Genomic DNA, 23188 nt, shown 5'->3' on the forward strand with positions numbered 1-23188 from the left:
CTTTATTTATGTTTTCCATTCCATCTTTCACCAAATTTTACAGAAAAAGAAATCCAATTTCAAAAAGAAGATGAGGACAATGGCCACTAACTCAAAGGAAAAGTCAAAAAAGTTTACACTCCCCAAATCTGAAAAATTTGCATCCAAGAAGAAGAAAAGTTACCAAGCAGCAGCAAAAGCCAAACTAGGGGTCAAGGTAGCAAAGAAAAAGCAATCAAGATCTATCCTAGATGAGCTGGAAGATCTCTGATGATGAGTCATAGTCTTAACCCAATTAGATAAATATGCATTTGGCTAATACTATAACCCAACTGAATACTATATGCTATAGATTTTGGAGTACCTTACTTGCTTATCGATTGTTTTTTATCTGCATTTATCATTAGGCAAATATCGTTGATGACTTCCAGGAATATAATTATGGAACAATGGAAAGTTATCAGACAGAAGCTCCTAGGCGTGTGTCTGGATCCAATGAGGTAATACACATAGACGGTATTAATTCACAGACTACATTTTCCAATATGAGACATATATTTTGCTATACCTCACTCTGGAAGAATCTATAATTCCTGAAACACTTGATGTTTCTATTCCTTTACTAATATAAGAGAAGTAGTGGCATTGGTTCATTTTGTTGAAGTCAATGTCAATTTACGTTTTGCATGACTCTTCATGCAAATGCTGAATGGATCAAACTAAATTGACAGTCATTTTCTTGATTGAGCAAGCTTTTCAACATGTTGTGACAAAGAGTATTCACAACATGATCTTTTGTGAGTGATATCCTCTAAAGTAAAAATGTATCATCAAATGATACATTTAATTTGTATTCTGTCTTGCTAATAACCATGCATTTTTATGACAGCAAGCATTTTGAAAACGTGTACATTTATTGGATTTTAATAGCTATTTATATTTTCAGTCTTGTTAAGAATGTGATATTATATATGTTTAAACTAATAAACTTTAACATTTCCATTTATTTTCCATAAAAATGCTTAATCAAGTGAAGATACAAATCAGTCTTCCTGAATTTCATATTGCAATACATTCTGCTCAAGAAAAAGGCAGTATACAACTCAGTTTTCCTTTGTTAACTATGTGGCATGTATTTCTTTGTAATTTTGTTAGAAAATAAGTTTAAGAAATATGTGAATAGTGTAATTATTATAAATTTACATAAAATGTGACTAAATTCAAACTAGTAGTGACATACATGCACACATAATTTAAAATAGTAATTATTCATGGTAAGAATGGGTTTTAAGTTTTACTTTGTCCTAATGAGTCATTTTCCAAGAGTTTATCTTGATTTAAGATGCTTATTTAACCATACAAATTTACCCAAATATTTAGTTCAGTGCTATGAATTAGAAATACTCTGATCATGGATTATATGCCATCTGTGCACATAATATATAGCCTTTACTAGAAGCCCCCAATATTATTTTTTTCAATTTTATTTACTTACATTTTAATTTTAATTAATTATTTGAGAGGTAGAGTCATAGACAGTGAGAGGGAGAGACAGAGAAAGGTCTTCTGTTCTTTGGTTCACTCCCCAGATGGCCGCTGTGGCCAGAGCTGCCTATCTGAAGCTAGGAGCCAGGTGCTTCTTCCTGGTCTCCCATCCAGGTGCAGGGGCCCAAGCAATTGGGTCATCTTCCACTGCTTTCCCAGGTCACAGCAGAGAGAGAGCTGGCCTGGAAGAGGGGCAGCTGGGACTCGAACTGGCGCCCATATGGGATGCCAGTGCCACAGGCTGAGGATCAACCCACTGCGCCACGGCGCCAGCTCCTCCATTTTATTTTTAAAGCACAGAGACAGAGAGAGACAGAGACAGGCGACCATCTTCCTCCCCAAAATTCCTCAGCAGCCAGTGTTGGACTGGACCAAACCTAGGAGCTCAGAACTCAATCTGAGTCTTTAGGAACCCAAATGCTTCAGTATTCACCTGCTGATTTCCTGGGTGTGCATCAACAGGAAGCAGGAATTCGAAGCAGAGCCACAATGCAAACCCAGGTTCCCCAATATGAGATATAGGCACCCCAAACAGCATCTTAAAAACTTTGCCAAATGCCCACCCAAACCATTTTATTTTGGTAAATAATTGCTAAATTAAAATTTATTCACATATTATCACTCACTTGTTTTTGTATAATACTGTTTATTTACTTTCTTTAATACATCATATTTGCTATATCATAGAGTTATTTAAAATGAAATTTAAAAGTAACAAAATAAAATATTTAATTTGAACCTATTCTAAATGACATAATAATGTGGTTCAGATTTATGGCGTTAATAAGAAATTGCTCGTGAGAAAGAAAGAAAATTGTACTAAGGTTTATTTTCTATAGCCCTGAAGAAGCCTTAGTGATATAAATTTTACTTTTAATATTTACTTTCCACTCTATGAGACTGTATAGAAAAATTTTCTATTTTGTTGTTTTAATTTTTGCTTTTTATGTACTTTAAAAAACTCTTTGATGTAATATTACTTCTCTGCCTACATGGAATTATTCATAATTATTTCAGTGATAAATCTATTAATATTAGCGTTAATATTTACAGAGTTGAGCATCAAAATTACATGGCTTACTCTTGTATCATATTGTTTCATAATGATGTTATGTTACACATGGAAATTCAGCCAAGCTTTAACTATATACATATTTTATTATGCAAATCTTAAACCAAAAAATAAATACCAAATTTACTAACAAGTTTATTTTAATGGAATAAGCAAATACACATGTTGATTCCATGTGAATATTTGCAATTTATTGATAAATGTGCTTTGAAAGCAATATTTCTTTGTACATTCAAGTGTACAAATATTTCTTTCAATGCTATACTTAAAGGCTATCTTTCTAGGCCTTATATTTGCTTGAGTAGTAATAAAATCTCTACTCGTCAAATGCCATCAAATTGCACATGCTTACCTTGCTTTACTAACAGTAAACTTCCTGTTCTCCGATTCCTTGCAATATAAATGAATAGCCAAATCCAGTTGAAGACGTATTTACTGAAGAATATCTAACTGGAGAGGATTATGATTCCCAGAGGAAAAATTCCGAGGATACAGTATATGAAAGTAAAGGAATAGACGGCAGGGACTCTGATCTTCTGGTAGATGGAGATTTAGGCGAATATGATTTTTATGAATATAAAGAATATGAAGATAAACCAACAAGCTCCCCTAATGAAGAATTTGGTCCAGGTGTACCAGCAGAAACTGATATCACAGAAACAAGTGTAAGTTAGCATCGCACTGTGTGTAATTGCATGTCTTGTTCGTGGAATATTTTCATGTTTATCGTGATATCTTTTCAGATTTAAAATGTGTTGAGTACTTACGTTAATTAAGAACACTAACCCCTACTAGAATATCTTCATGGTTTTTCCTAATGGGAATCTCCAGCAATTCTATCTTGGACCAGATTTTCATTTGGAAGCATAATATTGAATAGAACATATATAACACTTCTCGTCACTGATAAAATTAAAATAGAGTTGTTATTATTATGGGTAATAAGTCTAGTTTATGATTTTTAGAATACTTTATCAAATTTAATTTGATGATGCTTCTTACTGCCTTAGAATCATGATTGAGGTCTACTGATGTTTTTATTGTCCTATAATGTGTATTTTAGAAACAACTGTTCAATCCCATTTTAAGATCTAATATTAATGCTTCTCAGCTTCTTTCTATTTTTTTCACAATTTGAATCTTTAATAGGTTACTATTTTGGGAAGTCCATTGTTTTAGGTTATTATAAATGCATTTAGGTGATTATATTTTGTTGTGTGTGTGTGTGTGTGTGTTTAATAATGATCCTGTTTGCTTGAAGACATTTTTACTGTCTTGATTTTTTCCACTTCATAGATAAATGGCCATGGTGCCTACGGAGAAAAGGGACAGAAAGGGGAACCAGCAGTGGTTGAACCGGTAAGTACTTACATGAATAATTTATAAAGTTTGGTACAGTGGTGTCAGGTATATTATGAACCATTGTCACATTCCATTAAATGTGTTCACAATAATATTCACCTTGAAATCTCTGATATTCAAATGTACATCAATTACAATAAATAAATAAATAAATAAAGTCCTTTATGGCAAGTAGAATTTAATAAGCCAAAAAAATTTTGTAAAGATTTGGTATTTTGGAATTCGCAAGTAGTGGAATTCTGTGTAGTCCATTTCTCTCACTTTATAGAAACCTGAGACCTAAAGACTATCATAACTCTCCTGAGGTTTGAAGTTTGATTGTTGAGCTATAATAGGATTCTAGTTCCTCTAGTTTTCAATCTGATGACTCTTTCCTCTAACTTCTATGGCTTAACATTACTAGGAATACACTATTTGACATAGATAATTATTTGGTTTATGTCTAAATTATACCATGTACTGATATAACAAATTATTTCTAAATTCATTGTATTTTCTCCTGTAGATAAATATCTAATTGACTCCAAAATTATTTTTGATAAATTTATGTTAATATTATTACTACTTATGACATTGCAAGAAACAAATTTTAACTAGGGAATGAATTTACTGTTGTTCCACCTAAGCAGTAACTTGAGAAAAGTAACACATAAGAGCTAGAAGTAGTTTAACTGTTTGCATAGAGCCATGAAAAGAATCTCAAAATGTCTGAGAACACAGAATTTTTAAGAGAGAGAAAAGAGAAAAATGAAGAAGAAGACCTTATTGTCCATCTGTTCCATTACTCCAAAATCTGATACAGCATGCCACATCTCCATGACAGGCTTTAAAATATGTTTTCAGAATGTATTTTTTCCTTGGTATAATGATTGATCAACAACTTTTTAATTGAAGTTACAATTTTCAGTGATTTAAAGCTACCGTTGAATCAAAATTTTTAGGACAGATTCTTGTCCTGAAATAGTACTCAAATCTCATGCCAATGAAGAGATTATCTCATGTTTATCTCTATTTAGTTTGGACTTTTCACCTCTTTCCTGAATTAAAATGCTTAGGTTCCACTTATTTCTGTTTATTCAGTCGCACAGCAGATAAGATTTAAGATTCTGCCTTGTGCCAACATTATTCCAAGAGTTTTGGAAAACTGAGACAATGTCTATCTGTACACTTTTTAGGAGCACTTAAGATGTATTGTTCTTTGTAATATTATTTAGCTAAATAATTATTTCCTCTCCAATACTTTGTACCTTCTCTGAAGATAACTGTTTCTCTATAATTTTGAATTTCTTCCTTTTATCATGAAAAATGTTTATAGTTGATTTTGTGTGATAGAAATATAGGCAGCGTGCTGTTAAAAATGCAGTGATGTAGAGCTTCCTTGTAGTTGCTTAGTCAAGAGGCTGAGGGTTCCATCTCCTTGGTGAAGATTCTGTCTTTTTATTGTAGGGGATGCTTGTTGAAGGACCACCAGGGCCAGCAGGACCTGCGGTATGTAAATAATTTAAGATTATATTTTCCTTGACTTTAAAAATAATTGGACATAAATTTCTATTATATTATTAAATTTATATATTTAGACTAATTTCAATACTGAATTACAGAGGCAAGCATTTGTACAAAGGAGCTGGTCATCTTGAATTGCCTTCTCATTTGGTTTTCTAAGTGATATTCTTTTGAGAGTACTAAATTGAAAACTATTTATACAGTTTTCCAATTTGCTTTCGATTTTTTTATGGAAACTAATTTATTTTAAAGTGAGGGGGGGAGAGAGGAGAAGAGAAGAGAAGAGGAGAGGAGAGGGAAGGGGAGGGGAGGTGAGGGGAGGGGATGGGAGAGGAGATGAGAGGGAGAAGAGAAAAATAAAATAAAATAAAATAAAATAAAATAAAATAGAGATCCTTGATTCTCTGATTCACTCCCTAAGCGCCTGCAATGACTGAAACTGAGCTAGGCTAAACTTGGGAGCTGGAAATTCGATGCAGGTTTCCCACAAGAATGGCAGGGACTCAAGTGCTTGAGCCATCACTTTCTGCCTTCCAGGGTTTTCTTTAGCAGGGAGCTGGGATAGGAGGAGAGCCAGGATTTGAGCCCGGGCTCTCCAATACGGGTGACAGGCATCCCAAGTGAGGTCTTAACTGTTAATGCCTTCCCATATTATCATGTTTTTGGAGACTGATTTTGTGAGTATGCCAGTTCTTCAGTAATAACTGAAAACCAACTTCTACCTCAGGAATTTTAGGCTGGCGCTGGCGTGCTCTTTTTACTGTTTTCCCTTGGAATTTTTGCCTCCACTTAAAGAGTAGTTTCCTAAATAACAGATGAGCAAGAGTCAACATGGTCCCTATGTATTATCTTTATATAGGGCGATTGTTTGGCAGATTAGTGTATGTAAATAGAGAGAGCTCTTGGACTTTGTGGAATGAATTTGCCTGAATCCTAGTATTGAGTGTAAGAATCTGACTCAGATCAGGTTTCTTTTTCTCTAGGGTCTTATGGGACCTCCAGGTCTACAAGGCCCCAGTGGACCTCCTGGCGACCCTGGTGATAGGGTAAGTGAAGGATGATCTCCTTACAAAAGAATGTAACACTGATTAAAGAACACAAATATGGTCCATAACTTTAATATATTACCCTATTTGCAGTAGAAGGCATAGGAGTGGAAAGTCTTCTTAGTTTACTTCTTAAATTATGATTTGAAAGAAAGGGTAACAAATGTGTATTTGTGTATGGCGTATAGAATAAACACACTTTAATTTTTACTCAGTTTCTTTACTGATGTGAATTCCTTACCTCAGATTCAGTTCTTCAAACTTGAATACCAGACATCTTTTTCAGGCTTTCCTTAGGTGTCTAACTGGATGCTGATAGCATGAGGTAAAAAAGCTGAATGTACTTTGAAAGTAAAGTACTGGGATTCACGCTGAAATGAATCATGTGCGTTAAGTCTCTCTAAGCACTTCCTGTAGTGTCTCTTTCTATTTTCTGATCCATAAGAGAGAAAAACACTTCGCTTGTTTTTTCCTGTTGCTTTTAAAAAATAATGTATCAGAGAGTCAATCAACTCCTATTTTTTATGCATTTATAATTTAAAGGAGGAAAACCTTTTAAATTTAAATTTCAAGAATGAGGATATAAAAGTATTTGAGAAATTCTGGTCTGGGTGTGACTTAAGCATGTAGGGAATATAATAAGCAATTTTTCTTTCATGGTCTTCTCAGTTTCTCTAATATCTAGTTTGATGGAGACTGATTTTTTTATTTAATCATTTTAGTACGCATGTTCTTTTTTTAAATTCCACAAATTTTGCATAATACATTTTTGAATTCTGCAATTTGCTGGTCTTACAACTGAATTCCTGGTTATAAATTTATCTCTTCCCATTGTGCCTTAAAAATATAGACATATAAATGATCTGACAAATTTATATAACACTTTATTAAAGAGAATTTATATCTATAATGCTAGATTTGTTAGGTTTTAAGATAGTAGGATGTTGATAGTTGCCATTATTTCAACTTCATTTGAAAGTTCTTTAAAGACTATGGAGAGCCTATTGAAATAATGTTTCATATAGAATATAATTTTACCAGTCTAGTGTCAATGTCAATTCTTTTCGAAGAGTTAACTTCTTGTAAGAAATACACAGTAGAATAATGCTGCTGCATATTCACCCTCTTCCCAACCAGATCTGATTTGACTGAGTAGAAATTCAATGGACATAGCCCTCGTATCTATGAGCCATCTATTCATGTATAAATGCAAATAAATATTCTCTATCATCACATACATGGTTTGTAATTCCAGACACCACAGTAACACATAGATTTCTGTGTGTAGATGCGTGTATAAGTCCATACATACACTAAATATAATTCATCAACAAGCATTCAGAATAAATTGGTATCTATGATTGGTGTTAATTTTTTTAATCTTAACATGTTGATTTGTGATTATGTATCTTAATAAAGTGCCTTCTAGGAGATAGATAATTAAAGTATAGGTAAATAGATTCACTTTATGTTTTAAAGGGTATTTAAAAATGTTTCAGGTATCTATTAAAGATTACTAAAATATATCTAAACTTATTAATTTAATTGTAAGTAAATCTTTTATCAATTATTTAAATATAGAGTTTCTAACTAGGAGAACAGAACTTGGTTTACTTATGTTTCTTAGGAACTCTTCACCTTAAGCAGATTGAGATTGCAGATAAACTCTGAGTCAAATTCATATCTTTTTTTTAAAATTCATATCTTAATTAGGTTACGTATTAATAGCCACGCACTATAAAACTTGTCTAAAATTAGTGCAGTGAAATACAACCCTTATTAGGTAAACTTATGAAAAAGAGGTTAATCAAGCTGGAAAGGGCAAATGTTAATGAGATAATACAGACTTAGGTTATTATTAACTTATTCTATTTCTAATATGTTTCATTATTAATTTATTTTAATTATTTCATTTACTTCACCAGGGCCCTCCAGGACGTCCTGGCTTACCAGGGGCTGATGGTCTACCTGGTCCTCCTGGTACCATGTTAATGCTACCGGTATGTTTTTTACTGTTTCTGATCAGTATACACAGTTGCACTGTGTACCATAAAGATGTACAAATATTACATGTTAATCAAAAATGAAAGAAAAGTAAAGGATGAAGTTTTCTTAACATTAGATTTCTGAGAGATACTGTATCATATTACAGAATAATAGACTAGAAATATTCAATGATGTGGACTTACTTGAAATCATGCAGCTTTAAGTTAAGGAAAATTTTACTAAAAAATTTGTAAATGTCAATTATTAAAACTGAGATTTCATTATTTGAACACACTTTTGACAAAAGAGTTTTTCTTAATATTTCCAGTCTTGCAATTTATCCTGGACTATAGTGTTAACATGATTTAACATAATATAATTATATTATTTGCTATCATATAGACTATAGTTTTCAAAGATATATCTGTAGTGGTATTATTCATTGCTCAAAAATTATATTAATTTTATTACTACAGGGTTCTTTTGTGAAGTTTTTGCTACTGTAGTCCTCTGGCAGGGGATATGTATTTGTCAGTTTAAGTGTAATAAAGATTCAAGAAGCAATTACTTAGAGAGAGTGAAAAATGGACTTAGGCAGGCTACATTTTCAGTTAAAATTAAAATGAAGCTTTAATATTTTATGGGCATATTAAGGAGTGTTTTTAAGCAAAATAAATCTACTTGAAGGCAAATATCTTTGCATTTGTTGAGATTCAAAAATTTTTTTTCAACTTACTGTTTTTCCTTTATTTAACTTTTTCTCATTTTTCTCTGTTTTTTGAATTTTTAAATTTTTTTATCTTGTTCATTGTTCATCAGTGTTTGCTATTAAACGCAACAAGAAGCAAAACCATCCCTTCTTTTTTTATTCTATAGTGTTTTCTTTTTAAATTTTTGTTACTATAATGAATGGATTTCATGTATTACATAGATACAGTTCTAAGGAGTACACATATTTGCCTACCTTTTTCCCCTCCCTCAACTTCCTTCTTTCTTTCATTTTTATTTCTTTTAATTTTTGTAATAACTTTTTTTGTATTTAATATATGCATTTTTTTAAGAGTGTAGTGATTCTTCCCACCATACCCTCCTTCCTCCTTCACTCCCACTCTCCCTCCTTCTCTTCTTATTTTTCTTTTAATTTTTACTATGACATACTTTGACTTTTCTTTATCACAAGCTTAACCCTCCACTTAATAAAGTAGTAAGTAGAAAAACCACTGCTCCTTAAGTGTATAGACAAGGGGTTGGTGCTGTGTATAGTGGATAAAGCAGCTGCCCATGGCAACAGCATTCTAGGTGCAGGTTTGATCTTGGCTGCTCCACTTCTAATCCAGCTGCCTGGGAAAGCACCTGGGAAAGCAGCAGAAGATGCCACAAGTGCTTGGGCTCCTGCAACCATGTGGGAGATCCAGAAGAAGCTCCTGGTTCCTGGCTTCAGATCGGCCCAGCTCTGGCTCTTGCAGCCATTTGGGGAGTGAACCAGCAGTTGGAAGATTTTGCTCCCTGTTTTTGCCCCTCCCCCAACTCTGCCTTTAAAATAAATAAATCCTTTAAAAAAAAGTATAGACAAAGACTATAAACAATAATCAAATCTCAAAATGTCAATTTTCCTCATATACATTATAATTTTTTGTACTTTGTATATTAAAGATATATTTTTATTTATTTATTTGAAAGCAGAGTTACAGAGAGGAAGAGAGACAAAAAAGAGAAAGAGAGTGCTTCCAACTCCTGGTTTACTCTCCAAATGGCAGCAGTGGCCAGGGCTGGGCCAGGCTAAAGCCAGAATCCTGGAATTCCATCACAGTCTGTCACATGGGCGGCAGGGGCCAGATTACTTAGGCTACCTTGAACTGCTTTCCCAGGTGAATTAACAGGGAGCTAGATTCCAAAAACCTGATTCAACAAAATGCAGGTTTTTCTATGATTATCTTCATCAATGAATTTAATACATTTGGAAGTTTTACAATTGAGTAACTAGCATGAGTAATACTTGTGAAGATAAAAGCAATGGTAGATTATTCTAGAATTTCAAAGATTATGGAATTAAAAGTTAGAAAGGAGTTTCTAGTTGCTTCTACAGATGATCAATGTGGGGCAGAGAACTCCCATAAGTGACGGTAGAATTTTTTTTAATCTGGGTTTTATGTCTCATTATGGAGATACTTTGAATTTTTGTAAAATCCCACCATTTTAATCAAGTGATTCCTATCTGGTGATCAAGGCACCTAATTCAACATGTTTGATACTAGCTCGTTTTGAGCTTCTTTGTGTTATTGCTTTCTAGTTTCGTTATGGCGGCGATGGTTCCAAAGGACCGACCATCTCTGCCCAAGAAGCTCAGGCTCAGGCGATCCTTCAGCAGGCTCGGGTAAGGACGAATACTGACGCAGTTCCACAGGCTGAGTCTGTGTCAAATTCAAATGTGTATGCATGTGTCTGCCTATGGAAGATATAACCATTACGAGCAGAGTCCTTACTTCTAAATAGAATTTGAATTTTGATGGAAAAAATACTGAAATTGTGCTTATTTTTTCTGTAGTGATATTAATTAAATGAGTCTAAGGGGACTTCACAGGGTTCACAGAAATGTTTATTTTAGTGCAAGAAAACCTGAAATCCATCTACAATCATTTCATATGTATTTTCTGTGAAAATTTTGAAGATCCCTCATCTTAGAGTTAAAAAAGTGACCTCTGTAGTAGTAACTTATGTAATTCTAGCAGTTACCTACCTTTAACATTACAAATTTCAATTTTACAAAGAATATTGCTGGATTTATACTTATACTCTCCCTATTTTCCACATTTAGTTTTCTCCTCTAAGTCATTACACAATGACTGATGGATACAATTTAGGGAATAAAGTTTGAAATGAATTTGCTTTTCGGAAACTGATGAATAATTTAAAACATCACAGATAAGTCACAAAATTGTTTCTTGAAAATTCTTGTATCTGAAAGGAACCTAATATTTATAAACTAATTTTTATAATAATATTGTTATACAATCCATTTAACAAAGTAATATCTTAAGTTTTTAATCCTTTGTCAGTTGAAGTACTTCATTATACATAGATCTATAAAGCATAATTATATTTATGTTTTTTAGTTGTCTTCATTGCAGTTAAAGTATACATTAGAATATCAAAATAGGTCAGGAAGGAATTAGTAGTCATATTAATATTCATACCCTTATTATATTAATGTTCATTTTAAGGAAGAAGGAAAGAAGGAATTACGGTTTGAATGCTACTGGTCACCCACTTCATAAATCAAGTTATTTTGTGATAGCTTTTTATTCATTATCATGAGTGTATGCATGTGTAAAATAATGGAAAGCATTAGTGAAGGTTGTATATGTGTATGTATTTCTTAACTCTAATGATATCAAAAGATTTTTAATTTACATCAAATATAAGACTAATATAAATTTTATGTATTTGTTTATCAGAATTTGGCATAATATAAATCCAAAAAATTTTGTGTTCATTAATGATTCCCATGACTTTTCTTAAAAATTGATTGTTACAATCCTAGGTAATCACATATTCTCAATAGTTTATAGGGCATAGAATTCCTCATTTATTAGTCATCTTAACCTACTTTAAAAATAGGTAGCAAGCAATATAATTCCAATTTTTCAGATATTTAATCTCAAGGATTAAGGAAGTGTATTGTCAAAAATCTGCTGGTGAGTCAGTAGTGGAACTTTGGAAATCTTGCTAATTTTATCTTGCGCACTATTCTAAAATGACTGCATTTATTTTCATTACAATATTATTTTTATTGTCTTGTGATCAATCTAAATATTCATCTTTGGATTCACTAATATTTAAAAGATAGCACTCAGTACTAATTTATATATTTCATATTTTTAGTCTTGGTGTCATATGTGTTCCAATTTTTCAAGTATGCTAATTTCACATTTCTAATATTCATAGTAACAATAGTGCATGGATTCAGTGTATTTTGCCTATGAGTGTGCAAAATAAATGCATTTTCTATCTGGTATTTAGTGTAGTATTCATTAAAAAAACGTATAATGTCAATAAATGCTCCTCAATTTATCTCTGTGCTGTTGAGCACAACTATCTCTTAAAATATTTGTGGAAAAATTTTATTAAGTATTTGTAATTGTTTACTTCTAAAATTACCATCAATGTGAATTGTACCTTTTAACAGGAAAATTCTATGCATTATTCCGAAGTATAATTCAGAATAGAAATTATCAGATACTAGATTTGTTGTCACAAAATTTCATTTTAATTATTGATAAATGACAATGATGTATGATATATAATAGTATGTAAGTTTCACCAGTTTTAAACTGTCTCATATTTATATCTTTTTATCTTTTGCCATTCTAGAAACTTGCAATGCTTCTATCACCTGGCACTCTTTCTAGCATGTACTGTTATACTGTGTTAATGCTAGCTTATGCAAATGAATGTTACGTTTTAATACGCTCTTTCAGGAAAGCATTCTTAAACTTGATATTTTTATTTTCTAGATTGCTCTGAGAGGCCCGCCTGGCCCAATGGGTCTGACTGGAAGACCAGGTCCTGTGGTAGGTTACCCCAAATAAAAATGCACCATAAAATTCCCATGTAGCATTTCCCAGCAGAGTTTCCACCAGACATTTTTCATATTTGATTTACTGAAAACACTGTAGGTATATCTATTTGTGCTTAATTTTATTTACATTCAAAAAAATCTCTTTCAATTCAGCTTTCAGTATATTTTGATGAAAAGATTTCAGTGAGAAGTCTTCAAGCAAGTGAATAAAACATATCATTGAGTCATGTATTCACTATTAAAATCTCAACATATAGGTATAATTTATTTGTTTAATATTCAGTTACCAAAATATAATTTTACATAAAATTTTTGAGATTAAGTTTTATTTTAAACAGAAATTTTATTAAAAAATAAAAAGTATATTTAAGGCCAGTAAAAATTATTACACAAATTTTGTGGCAAGCAAGATACTTGGTTTAAAATACAGGTTGCCTCCATGTTTCATGAGATGGGTTCCAGATAAATTATTTTCTGTTTTAGAGACCCTAGGAAATTAATGTTTTCTTTTCCTTTTTAAAGCTTGCTAATAAGCTACATATTTTAAAGAGTTTATCTAAAGTGTTTTCAAGTATTTTTAAATTTATTAAATGTTAAGAACTATAGCAGTTCACAAAGAATGCAAAGGTACATTTCAAAGAACTTTTCTTGAAAAAAGAAACAGTAGGATGAAGGGTAGGGTTCTTATTTAATGAGAAACTAATAATAAATTATAAATAATAATTAAAAATAAGAAATTAAATAATTTCTGCTTTAATCATTTGATTTTTCAATATGAAAAGCTGTTTTACTAAGCTTTCATGTGATACTATATTCAATATTCTTTATTTAAATAAATCTATAGAATATTACTGTGAACATTTAAATCGTATCTGTAATTTTCTTACTAGGCTCTTACAGCAATACTAGTGTATTCAAGTTTGAATCAAATGCCTACTCTTCTAGTTATGTAAATGACTTAACTGATCATATTATAATTTCATATTTTTGACTCAATGATTTATTTAGTTTGCCATACATTTATATTCTCCTTACTTTGGTGTTGAAATTTTTTAACACTTTAGGTATTTGAAGAGTCATGGTGCAAAATATGCAATCATATGAGCTCATGAGGAACATACGTTGTGATAATGTGTTTCATAGAACTTATACACATTTCTAAACACATCAAATGTTTATCAGTATTTTTACTATTCTGCTTTTCAAAATACAGTAAAGACCATGTTTAGATTATATATCACATGAAAAGGAGGAAATCAGTGTTAAAAGATTTAATGACTGCTGATAACTTAAATATACATTACAGAGGAAAGTCAATAGTATGCTCAAGTTTCCTGAACTTTGAGTGTAGAGGAATTATTTGCATATTTTATTCACATTAAAGTTTCCTGGGTCTGGTAACTCGAGACTCTGGTGCTGTAGGTTTAGGATTGAGACCAATGAAGTATATTTTTAATCAGTACAATAGGGTGTTTCATATAGCTAAGCATTTTGGGGAAAAATTGCTCTATACTATTTAACTTACTAAGATCTTTAAAGTTGTTACCCAAAGACATGTTTCTTATCATATTGTGAAACACGAACAAGTGGATATGTAGAGATTAAGGACTATGATAAACACTACCTGTGGAAACACATGGCATTAACAGTTCTTAACTCAAACTGCCATTATGAGTTAGCTATTTTGTTTTTCACAATATGTTGGCAAAGAAAATATTGACAGCCATGTACATATTCTCAAGGCCATCGTTGACATTAATTTAATCTATCTCTTACGCATTGGAAGTTTTAGTTTTGTTAAAATTACAATAAGTATAAAGAGAAATGCATATTATTTCTTTTCACAATTTTTTCTTCTATCATATTTTGTTCCACAACATCAAATTATTATAATTTACATTTGATAATTCTACAATCTTAAAAAGTACTTTATACATTAATATTTTAAAAAGCAGTATCTACAATATTTTAGTAGAAATATGTACATTTTCCAATAAAATTATTTTATTCCTAGTTTTTATCCATTTTTATTCACATATGGAGGTCAGTATCATAAAGTATATCAGAAATTATGTATGTAGAAATTATGTTTTTTTCCTATTCTGTTACTCATAGTTATGTGCCAATTTTTTAGAGTCTTTGGACAATGTATTTATAATCAGATATACATGCAGTGTTTATGTAAAAAGAATATAATGCAACCAATTAAAAATAGATTGGCAAAAAATTTAACTTATGATTGCATTCTGCTTAATGATTGATAACCTTATTTAATGTAGAGACAATTTTTTATTATAGAATTTTTCTATTTCATTGTAAAATTATGAGATTTAAAGTCATCATTCTTTTAATTTGAGAAATTAGAAAATTTGTATTACATAGCCTTACTTATTTATTGGGAATCATCTCAAAGCATATTATACTTTGTGCCACCAGGAGGCTCTAGATAGCTAACATTTTCAAATAGTATAATTTTAATCTTTGTTGTACTTTGATACAATGCAGTACTTAATAGAATGTGTATTAATTTAAATAAACAAGAAACTTTTTAAAGGTACAAAGTATATTTCTTTAAATGAAATAAATACACTCAGCATGTTCATTTTTAGTGTTATAAATTTTGAGGGAAAATGAATGGTCTTGTACTTATTATTAAAACATAACTCTTTTTTGAAGCAATTTTTATTTTTTTCTCCTACATTTTAATGTTCTGGATTTTTTTTACCCCTTTTAAACTATATTTCTAAGAGGTGTTTGTTGTAGTCTGTCTCATGGGGAAAAAAATAAGCCTAACCAATCTAGGAAAAAAAATGTTTTGGCATTATTTCAGGACAATTATCAGAACAGCATCTGTACTTGATACTTTCTTACAGCAAAATTCAGTATCTGAAAATTAGCTGAATATAAAAGCAGTACATTTTGGCAAATCCTTAAATGGGTTTGGTGTTTACTTAGTACTACATCACACTCTAGGGATAAATAATGCCTTGTGTATCATCATAAATATTGTCATGCTGTACACATTTAAGAAAATTTCACTGTGATTTCATGACTTGGTTTCTGTGTGATTCTGAGCAAAATAAGAGCTTGAAGTGTAACTTACACATTGGAATCCAACCAGTAGGCTGAGAAGAGATGTATTTCAAGCAAAGGAATTGAAAACTGTATTGTAATAACTAATGATATCATGCTAATTTGATTCAATATATTCTGAATGTTTTTTATTTCAAGTGAAAATGTTAGGTTAAAATAATCTGGAATTAATAAATACAGTAAGTATATTCTTACTTTTTTCTCTTACAGGGAGGGCCTGGTTCAGCTGGGGCCAAAGGGGAGAGTGGTGATCCTGGTCCTCAGGTAAAATACTGATACTGATAATATTATTAGTAATAATAATTTGTTCTTTTCATTTATTTTATCCTTTATCTGTTATGGCAATGGAAGTATTTTCTATGTGTCTTGTGAGTATGGAAACTATTTTTACCTTTAAGCCTACTTCCCTTTTAATTGAAGAATCTCAAATCATCAGCTCACTACCAATAGCTTAGTTAATGTAAACAATATTAAAAGAAGTTAGTAGCCTAGAATGGGAACAGGTTTGATAATAACAGATCTTCAGTATAATCAATTGACTGGAGATTGTGCAGAAGAGAGCAAAACAATTGCATTGTATTTGCAGTGGTCTTGCTTCATGCAATTGTTTTCTGAATAGTAAATTTAATACATTTTCACATAAAGGTTGCCAAATATGCTTGAAAAAAAGCTAACTGCAAAATCATTACAGAGCTATGAAAATAAACATTATATAAAACGGAAATTTTGGGAAGTATAATAATAATATTTACATGGTCCTGAATTAAAATATTTTTCCTTTAATGGTTAATAAGGAAAGTATTTCCTTATTGTTATAAGCCAACAGATTCACTACATTATGCAATATAACTAATTTTTCTAGAAAACAGAAAAGCAAAAAGTAATGTTGTATTCTTAAAATACATTTATTTTTGAATAAAAATGTTTCCCAGTGTATTCACCAAATACAAATTCCTGTTGTGCTACAGGAGCTCTCAAGCAACCATCTGCTAACTTTTTATCTTTTTAATATTATAAGGAATTTGAATTATAACATGTGAATAGTCCTTGTAGTTGCCACCACCCACTCATCAGGATTTCTTAATTTCCCTCTTTTACAATCACTCCCTTTCCAACCCATAACACTTGGCATTTCGTTGTAATAGTTGTGTCCTTTACTGAATACCATATATATGAAATTGTACAGAGCAAGCCTTTGAGATTGGTGTCTTTGACAAAGCACAATGTTTTTGATATTCATAACAGTTGATGAGTGCCTAAATAGTGCCTATTTTTTGTTGCTAATAGCATTCCATATATGGATGTAACACAGTTTATTTTTTAATGAGAAAAATAAAAATGCAAGGAAAACTGATATTTGGATGATTCGAGATGTGGCAGGCTTCTCTTTCATGTTTGGTCAACATTTCCATAAATTAATGGATAATATTTGTAGCTTAACAGCAGATTGGACTAAAAATATTGAAAATGTACCTTGTGAAAATCTAGGAAGTTTGTTCTTGAGCACTTTGTGAAAATTTGATCAAATTAACCTCTTTACATTCTAGCTGGGTCTGAAAGTTTACTGCAGTAGTGTTGTGGACTTTACAGTTTTCCTTGATTCCCTAAGCCCAAAGAGAAAACTGTGATATTGAAGGAATAATCATTTCATTAAAAGCTAACAGTGTTTGTCCTGTTATTATTACTCCTTTCCTTCTACCTGGAGTTAGGGTAAAAGCCCTCTCACCACAACAGTCCTACCCTTTAACTCCTATTTACTAGACAATCTTATTTTTATGATTCCTGAATCAAAATTTTATAGCGATCAAAAGAATTATTTATAATTGGAAATGTTGATTTCATTTATTTACCACATTCATTAAGTACATATTGTTTAAATGAACTATAAAAAGTGTATAGATAAAGGTCTATATAATATTTATAGTAGAACTTTGACCTATTATTAGCTGTGTAGTATTTTATTTTAAAACATTCATATGAGTCATTATATAACAAATATATTGATTATGTTCTACAGTAAATAAAAATAAAGATGATATATCAAAAATTTTTACCTTTAATCTCATATGGCATGGCGCCAGTCTGCAACTTACTGTAAAGTGCTAAATCATTCTCCAGCTTTCATAGATTATTGAGGAAACATGAACCAACAATGTGCTAAGCTGTAGAAAGACAATGTAGAAAATCACAGATTTAGGGGAAGATGTTAGCAGTTAACATTCTAATGTGGGATGGAACTGTGAAAAAGGGCAATTAGGATCTAATTACAAGTGCAATGAAAAGAAAAATGAAAAGGGATAACAAGAGGAAGAGAAATGGAATGGATGGTTAAGAACATGTCCAGTCAAGGGACATGTAAAACTTCAGTTTGAGAATATAATTAATAATTTAGGATATTTCCAAGGCTTAACATATCATGTAATATTTCTTTTCTCTAAATGTAATCTCATGTCTATATATACATTTAATAAATAATATGATGTTTTGTGTAAGAAACTTTTATATAGAAATTATTTCCTTGTGTATCAATGATTGAGGTAAAAGCTAAGAAGATAGGCCGGCGCCACGGCTCACTAGGCTAATCCTCCGCCTTGCGGCACCGGCACACCGGGTTCTAGTCCCGGTCGGGGCGCCGGATTCTGTCCTGGTTGCCCCTCTTCCAGGCCAGCTCTCTGCTGTGGCCAGGGAGTGCAGTGGAGGATGGCCCAGGTGCTTGGGCCCTGCACCCCATGGGAGACCAGGAAAAGCACCTGGCTCCTGGCTCCTGCCATCGGATCAGCGCAGTGCGCCGGCCGCAGCGGGCTGGCCGCGGCGGCCATTGGAGGGTGAACCAACGGCAAAAGAAGACCTTTCTCTCTGTCTTTCTCTCTCACTGTCCACTCTGCCTGTCAAAAAATAAAAAAAATAAAAATAAAAAATAAAAAAAGCTAAGAAGATAGCAGTTTTTAAAACCATTTCTCTTGATATCATTGAGTTTAGTGACCAAGAATTCTATATTATTATTTACTTATGATGTCTCAATCTAGGGTCCTCGAGGTGTCCAAGGTCCCCCTGGTCCTACTGGAAAACCTGGAAAAAGGGTATGGTTGGTTTTCATTGTTTTTTCATTTTCATTGGTTTTCAGTGCACTGACCAGTTTGTTACTTCATTTTCCTTTGCTTTTGATGGAATGTTGGAATCAGACTGTTTCTTTTTCTTGTTTTTTTTTGAATGAATCATACTGTTACTTTTATCAGGGCCGTCCAGGTGCTGATGGAGGAAGAGGAATGCCAGGTGAACCAGGGGCAAAGGTCAGGAACTCACATATTCATATATTGTACATTCATATCTTGCATGTCAGTTCACCCTGAAAATCTTATATTTTAGTATAACAGTTCTGCGAATGAAAGAATACTAGAAATTACTATGTAGATCTAGACTGGGAATCTGATGATAATGATTATGATTTTACAGGGAGACCGAGGGTTTGATGGACTTCCAGGTCTGCCAGGCGACAAAGGTCATAGGGTAAGATATACCTACTACCTTTTTAGCCAGGAATAGTGAAATTTCATGGCATATTCTAAAACTGACACATGTTAGGAAGTTGGAAGAAGAAAATTAATAATCAATAAATAAAAAGTATTTTACTACATGTAATAGATACTTCATGAAAGATAAGAAAGTTACATATCTTTCATCAATGTATGTTCTAAATTTTTTTCAGACATTAAAATACTCCTTGTATGCAATTATAAATTGAAGCAAGATCTTTGTGGACATGTATGTGGAAATACCACATTAATAGAAGAGCAAGTGTGGAGATTTAATTTTACCTTTAATTTTTTGATAATCATCTTAATTTACCTCTCACATCTTACATGCAGAATTATACTCAAAAGACATGCATAGACATTGCCACTAATATAATGATATCCTGGACATTTATCATTTACTTGTGAAGATGTGAACAAAAGCTTCTGATTTTCAAAACCTAAACAAGCCACCAGGAAGAAAAGCAATCTGGTAGATAGTTTTAGTGGGAAGTTAAGCAGAGATGTTCTCTCAAAAGAAGTCAGCTTTGCAACTTTGCATCATTTTTCACCAGATGTTAAACATGAAGGTAGCATGATCTTTAGATAAATTGGAGAAGAAATAAAAAAAGAAAACTAGAACCTAAGGATGACTAGCAAAATACCTATTGTATGCCTCCTACACATTCTGATAATTATGTAATTTTGTTTAAAAAAACAAAATTCTTAGTTCTATTGAGTTGTGCTGATTTAATATGTTATTTAGATGGAGGAAAAATTAAATTGAAATCACCAGAGCATATCCATGCTTAAAAATTTTAGCAGTCTTTTGAAAATAGTTTCTCTAGTAATACTTAAATCTCCAAATATTATTTTATTTATTTTCTTTAATGTTTCTGTATTAAAAACTGAAGGCACATTTTCCCTAGCAAATTTGTACAGAAATCTTGATAAAGTCTCTATTTATCCATGAAATGTTTTGAGGAAGGCAACTAAAGCGTGAGTTTTCCTGCCAAAGGTCCTGTTCTATTTGGTTAGGACAACCACGTGAGCGATTTGTAAACATTCTGCTAATTATATTTATGTTTATTCATCAGGGTGAAAGAGGTCCACAGGGTCCTCCCGGTCCTCCTGGTGATGATGGAATGAGGGTATAGTCATGCATCTTTTCATTTTTTTAAGAAATGTCTAATATTAAAAAGCAAGATAACAAAATTTTGTTGAAATGATACGTTGTCTAAGTGTATGATCCTCTTACTCATGTTGTTTGTGGCAGGGAGAAGATGGAGAAATAGGGCCCAGGGGTCTTCCTGGTGAAGCTGTAAGTAGATTATTTCTTCTTTTGAAACAATTGTACCCCTGTTTTTGAGCAATAGCGACTGGTGGTGAAAATATGAAGATAATGATACACTCAAGTACATATGGCAGTCTTACTTTGATTAATCAGGTCATTCTTACGTGAAAAAAATTAAAAATGCGTACATATGTGTGTATATATATATATATATAGAGAGAGAGAGAGAGAGAGAGAGAGAGAATCCACTGTTCTGATGTAGAGAAAACCTTAAAATAATTGAGAAAAAGGTAGAATGGAACATTTTTGCCTGGTATAAAAAACCTTACGTAGTTTTGCTAACTCTTTTTTTGTTTGTTTGTTTGTTTTTCTAAATGTCACCAAGAGCTTCAGAATCTAAATTTTCAGGATAAATTAGTTTCAGTAACAGAAGAAATCAAAGATTGAGACATGCAGTATATACCAGATATAAGGATTAAATAATTTTTCTCCATTGAATATTACAAGTGAGGAAAGTGGATTGGAAAACTTACTCAAAGCTAGCCAAAAAAATTAGACTAGAACCAGTCCTCCTAATTTGGGTTTTAACTTGCTGTATTAATCTGTAAAATGAACTGCAGTCATTGAATAGGAAAGACAGTAAATTATTGTGTTGAGCAGGTAGAGAAGTGGGAGTAAGAAGAGGAGGAGACGTCAAATTTAAATACTAATTTAGGAAATCTTCTTTCAAGAAAATGGTTTTATAATCCACGTATATAGTTACCTTGTGGTTCATTTATTATATAACTATACAATTAATAAGAATCAAGACCTTTCTTCTTCTATAGTCTATCTGATTGCATAATAAGATTTGGTGATGTCATTCAAATGAGAAAATAACACCTGTGTCTTATTAGAGGTGTTAGACTATTCCCCCTGCCCTTTTCAAATTATTTAGGTGATTCTTATGTACAATAAAAGCTACACAGTTTCTTTACCAAAGACTCACTGTCATTTGGTCTGATTTTGGATCCATATAGACTGTAGATGTTTCTGTCACACAAAAATGGTATTTTAAACGTCACTGTCAGTGTGTTAAGATGTGTAATTGTTTTTGCTCTAAACATTATTCTAGAATTGCTTTTGAGAAAATTTTGAGGGCATTTCTAATAGGACATGCTTTTTTTATGTCCCTTCTAGGGCCCAAGAGGTTTGCTGGGACCAAGAGGAACTCCAGGACCTCCAGGGCAGCCTGTAAGCATGGGGTGAAGCATTACAAATTTTCTAAGGACAACTTACTGCCAAACTCTTTAATGGAGAAGACCATGAAAGCTCTCAGTAGGCAGCCAGTAGCCAATCACTATGCTGTATCTAATGATGCTGCCTATCAGTCTGAATGATCATTCTCTCCCTCTTTCTTTTTTCTTCCTTGTAGTTTATTTATATTATTGTTTTCATGATATATCTCCAGCATGCAATGGAAATGGCCTCCAATATTAGTTACAATGTTGATGTGGATAGGAGAGTATAGACTTTGCCTCGTTAATCTTCATTTTCTCAAGGTCTTATAATGGTTTTTAGTTACTTTAGGCTACTGTGTGCCATGCTATTACAGAAGAATTTTTTTATTTTCTATTTTAGTTTCTAAATTTATAAACAACTATGCATTTTTTTTCTTTGAAGGGTATTGCTGGTGTAGATGGCCCCCCAGGACCAAAAGGGAACATGGTATGTAAGCAAACATCCAGAAAAATAATTTCTGCAATCTGAGCATGAACAAACTATTTTTTGCTGCCTAATCTAAAGAAAAAAAAGTAGCTTAGAACATTTTGCCCATGTGCATTAAATACTACTAGCATTGTTATTTCACAATGTTTCCCAGATTTTCTTGAGAGAGAATTCATTTTGGGCTATTTTTTTAAAGAAAAAGCTTATTTTACAGAAAAGCCTTATAAAGACTTTATATTTTTCAATTACAGGGTCCCCAAGGAGAGCCTGGACCCCCAGGTCAACAAGGGAATCCAGGTCCTCAAGTAAGTTGAATCCATTACAGTTACTTTGAGATAATGGTGTAAGATAGCATTGTTTCACAAGAAAATTGACATTTTCCAAATTATCTTTGAACAGCTAAAAATGTTTAAAATTTGAATGTCGAAACTATTTTGTTCTTTCTTTCTTTTAATTTAAACAAAGTCACCCAGGCTCCTTGCTTCCAAGGGAAAGATGACTCATTCTGCA

At 32.1% G+C, this 23188-nt stretch overlaps 1 protein-coding gene across 2 annotated transcripts in view; it reads left to right on the forward strand.

Moving 5' to 3' along the window:
* The window catches only part of COL11A1 (collagen type XI alpha 1 chain), a 209003-nt gene that overhangs the window by 67237 nt on the left and 118578 nt on the right, over positions 1–23188 (forward strand). The window contains exons 6-23 of one of the 2 annotated variants that reach the window (XM_017346045.3): positions 44–196; positions 387–479; positions 3007–3261; positions 3893–3955; positions 5405–5446; positions 6445–6507; positions 8433–8507; positions 10784–10867; positions 13008–13064; positions 16376–16429; positions 19192–19245; positions 19402–19455; positions 19619–19672; positions 20775–20828; positions 20954–20998; positions 22151–22204; positions 22634–22678; positions 22930–22983. In XM_017346045.3, coding sequence (XP_017201534.1) covers positions 44–196; positions 387–479; positions 3007–3261; positions 3893–3955; positions 5405–5446; positions 6445–6507; positions 8433–8507; positions 10784–10867; positions 13008–13064; positions 16376–16429; positions 19192–19245; positions 19402–19455; positions 19619–19672; positions 20775–20828; positions 20954–20998; positions 22151–22204; positions 22634–22678; positions 22930–22983 — 1353 coding nt within the window. The remainder of the gene's footprint in view (positions 1–43; positions 197–386; positions 480–3006; positions 3262–3892; positions 3956–5404; positions 5447–6444; positions 6508–8432; positions 8508–10783; positions 10868–13007; positions 13065–16375; positions 16430–19191; positions 19246–19401; positions 19456–19618; positions 19673–20774; positions 20829–20953; positions 20999–22150; positions 22205–22633; positions 22679–22929; positions 22984–23188) is intronic. The other variant, XM_008264806.4, reaches the window with a different exon arrangement.

The sequence above is a fragment of the Oryctolagus cuniculus genome, chromosome 7 (assembly GCF_964237555.1).
Source record: "Oryctolagus cuniculus chromosome 7, mOryCun1.1, whole genome shotgun sequence".
NCBI classification, from domain to species: domain Eukaryota; kingdom Metazoa; phylum Chordata; class Mammalia; order Lagomorpha; family Leporidae; genus Oryctolagus; species Oryctolagus cuniculus.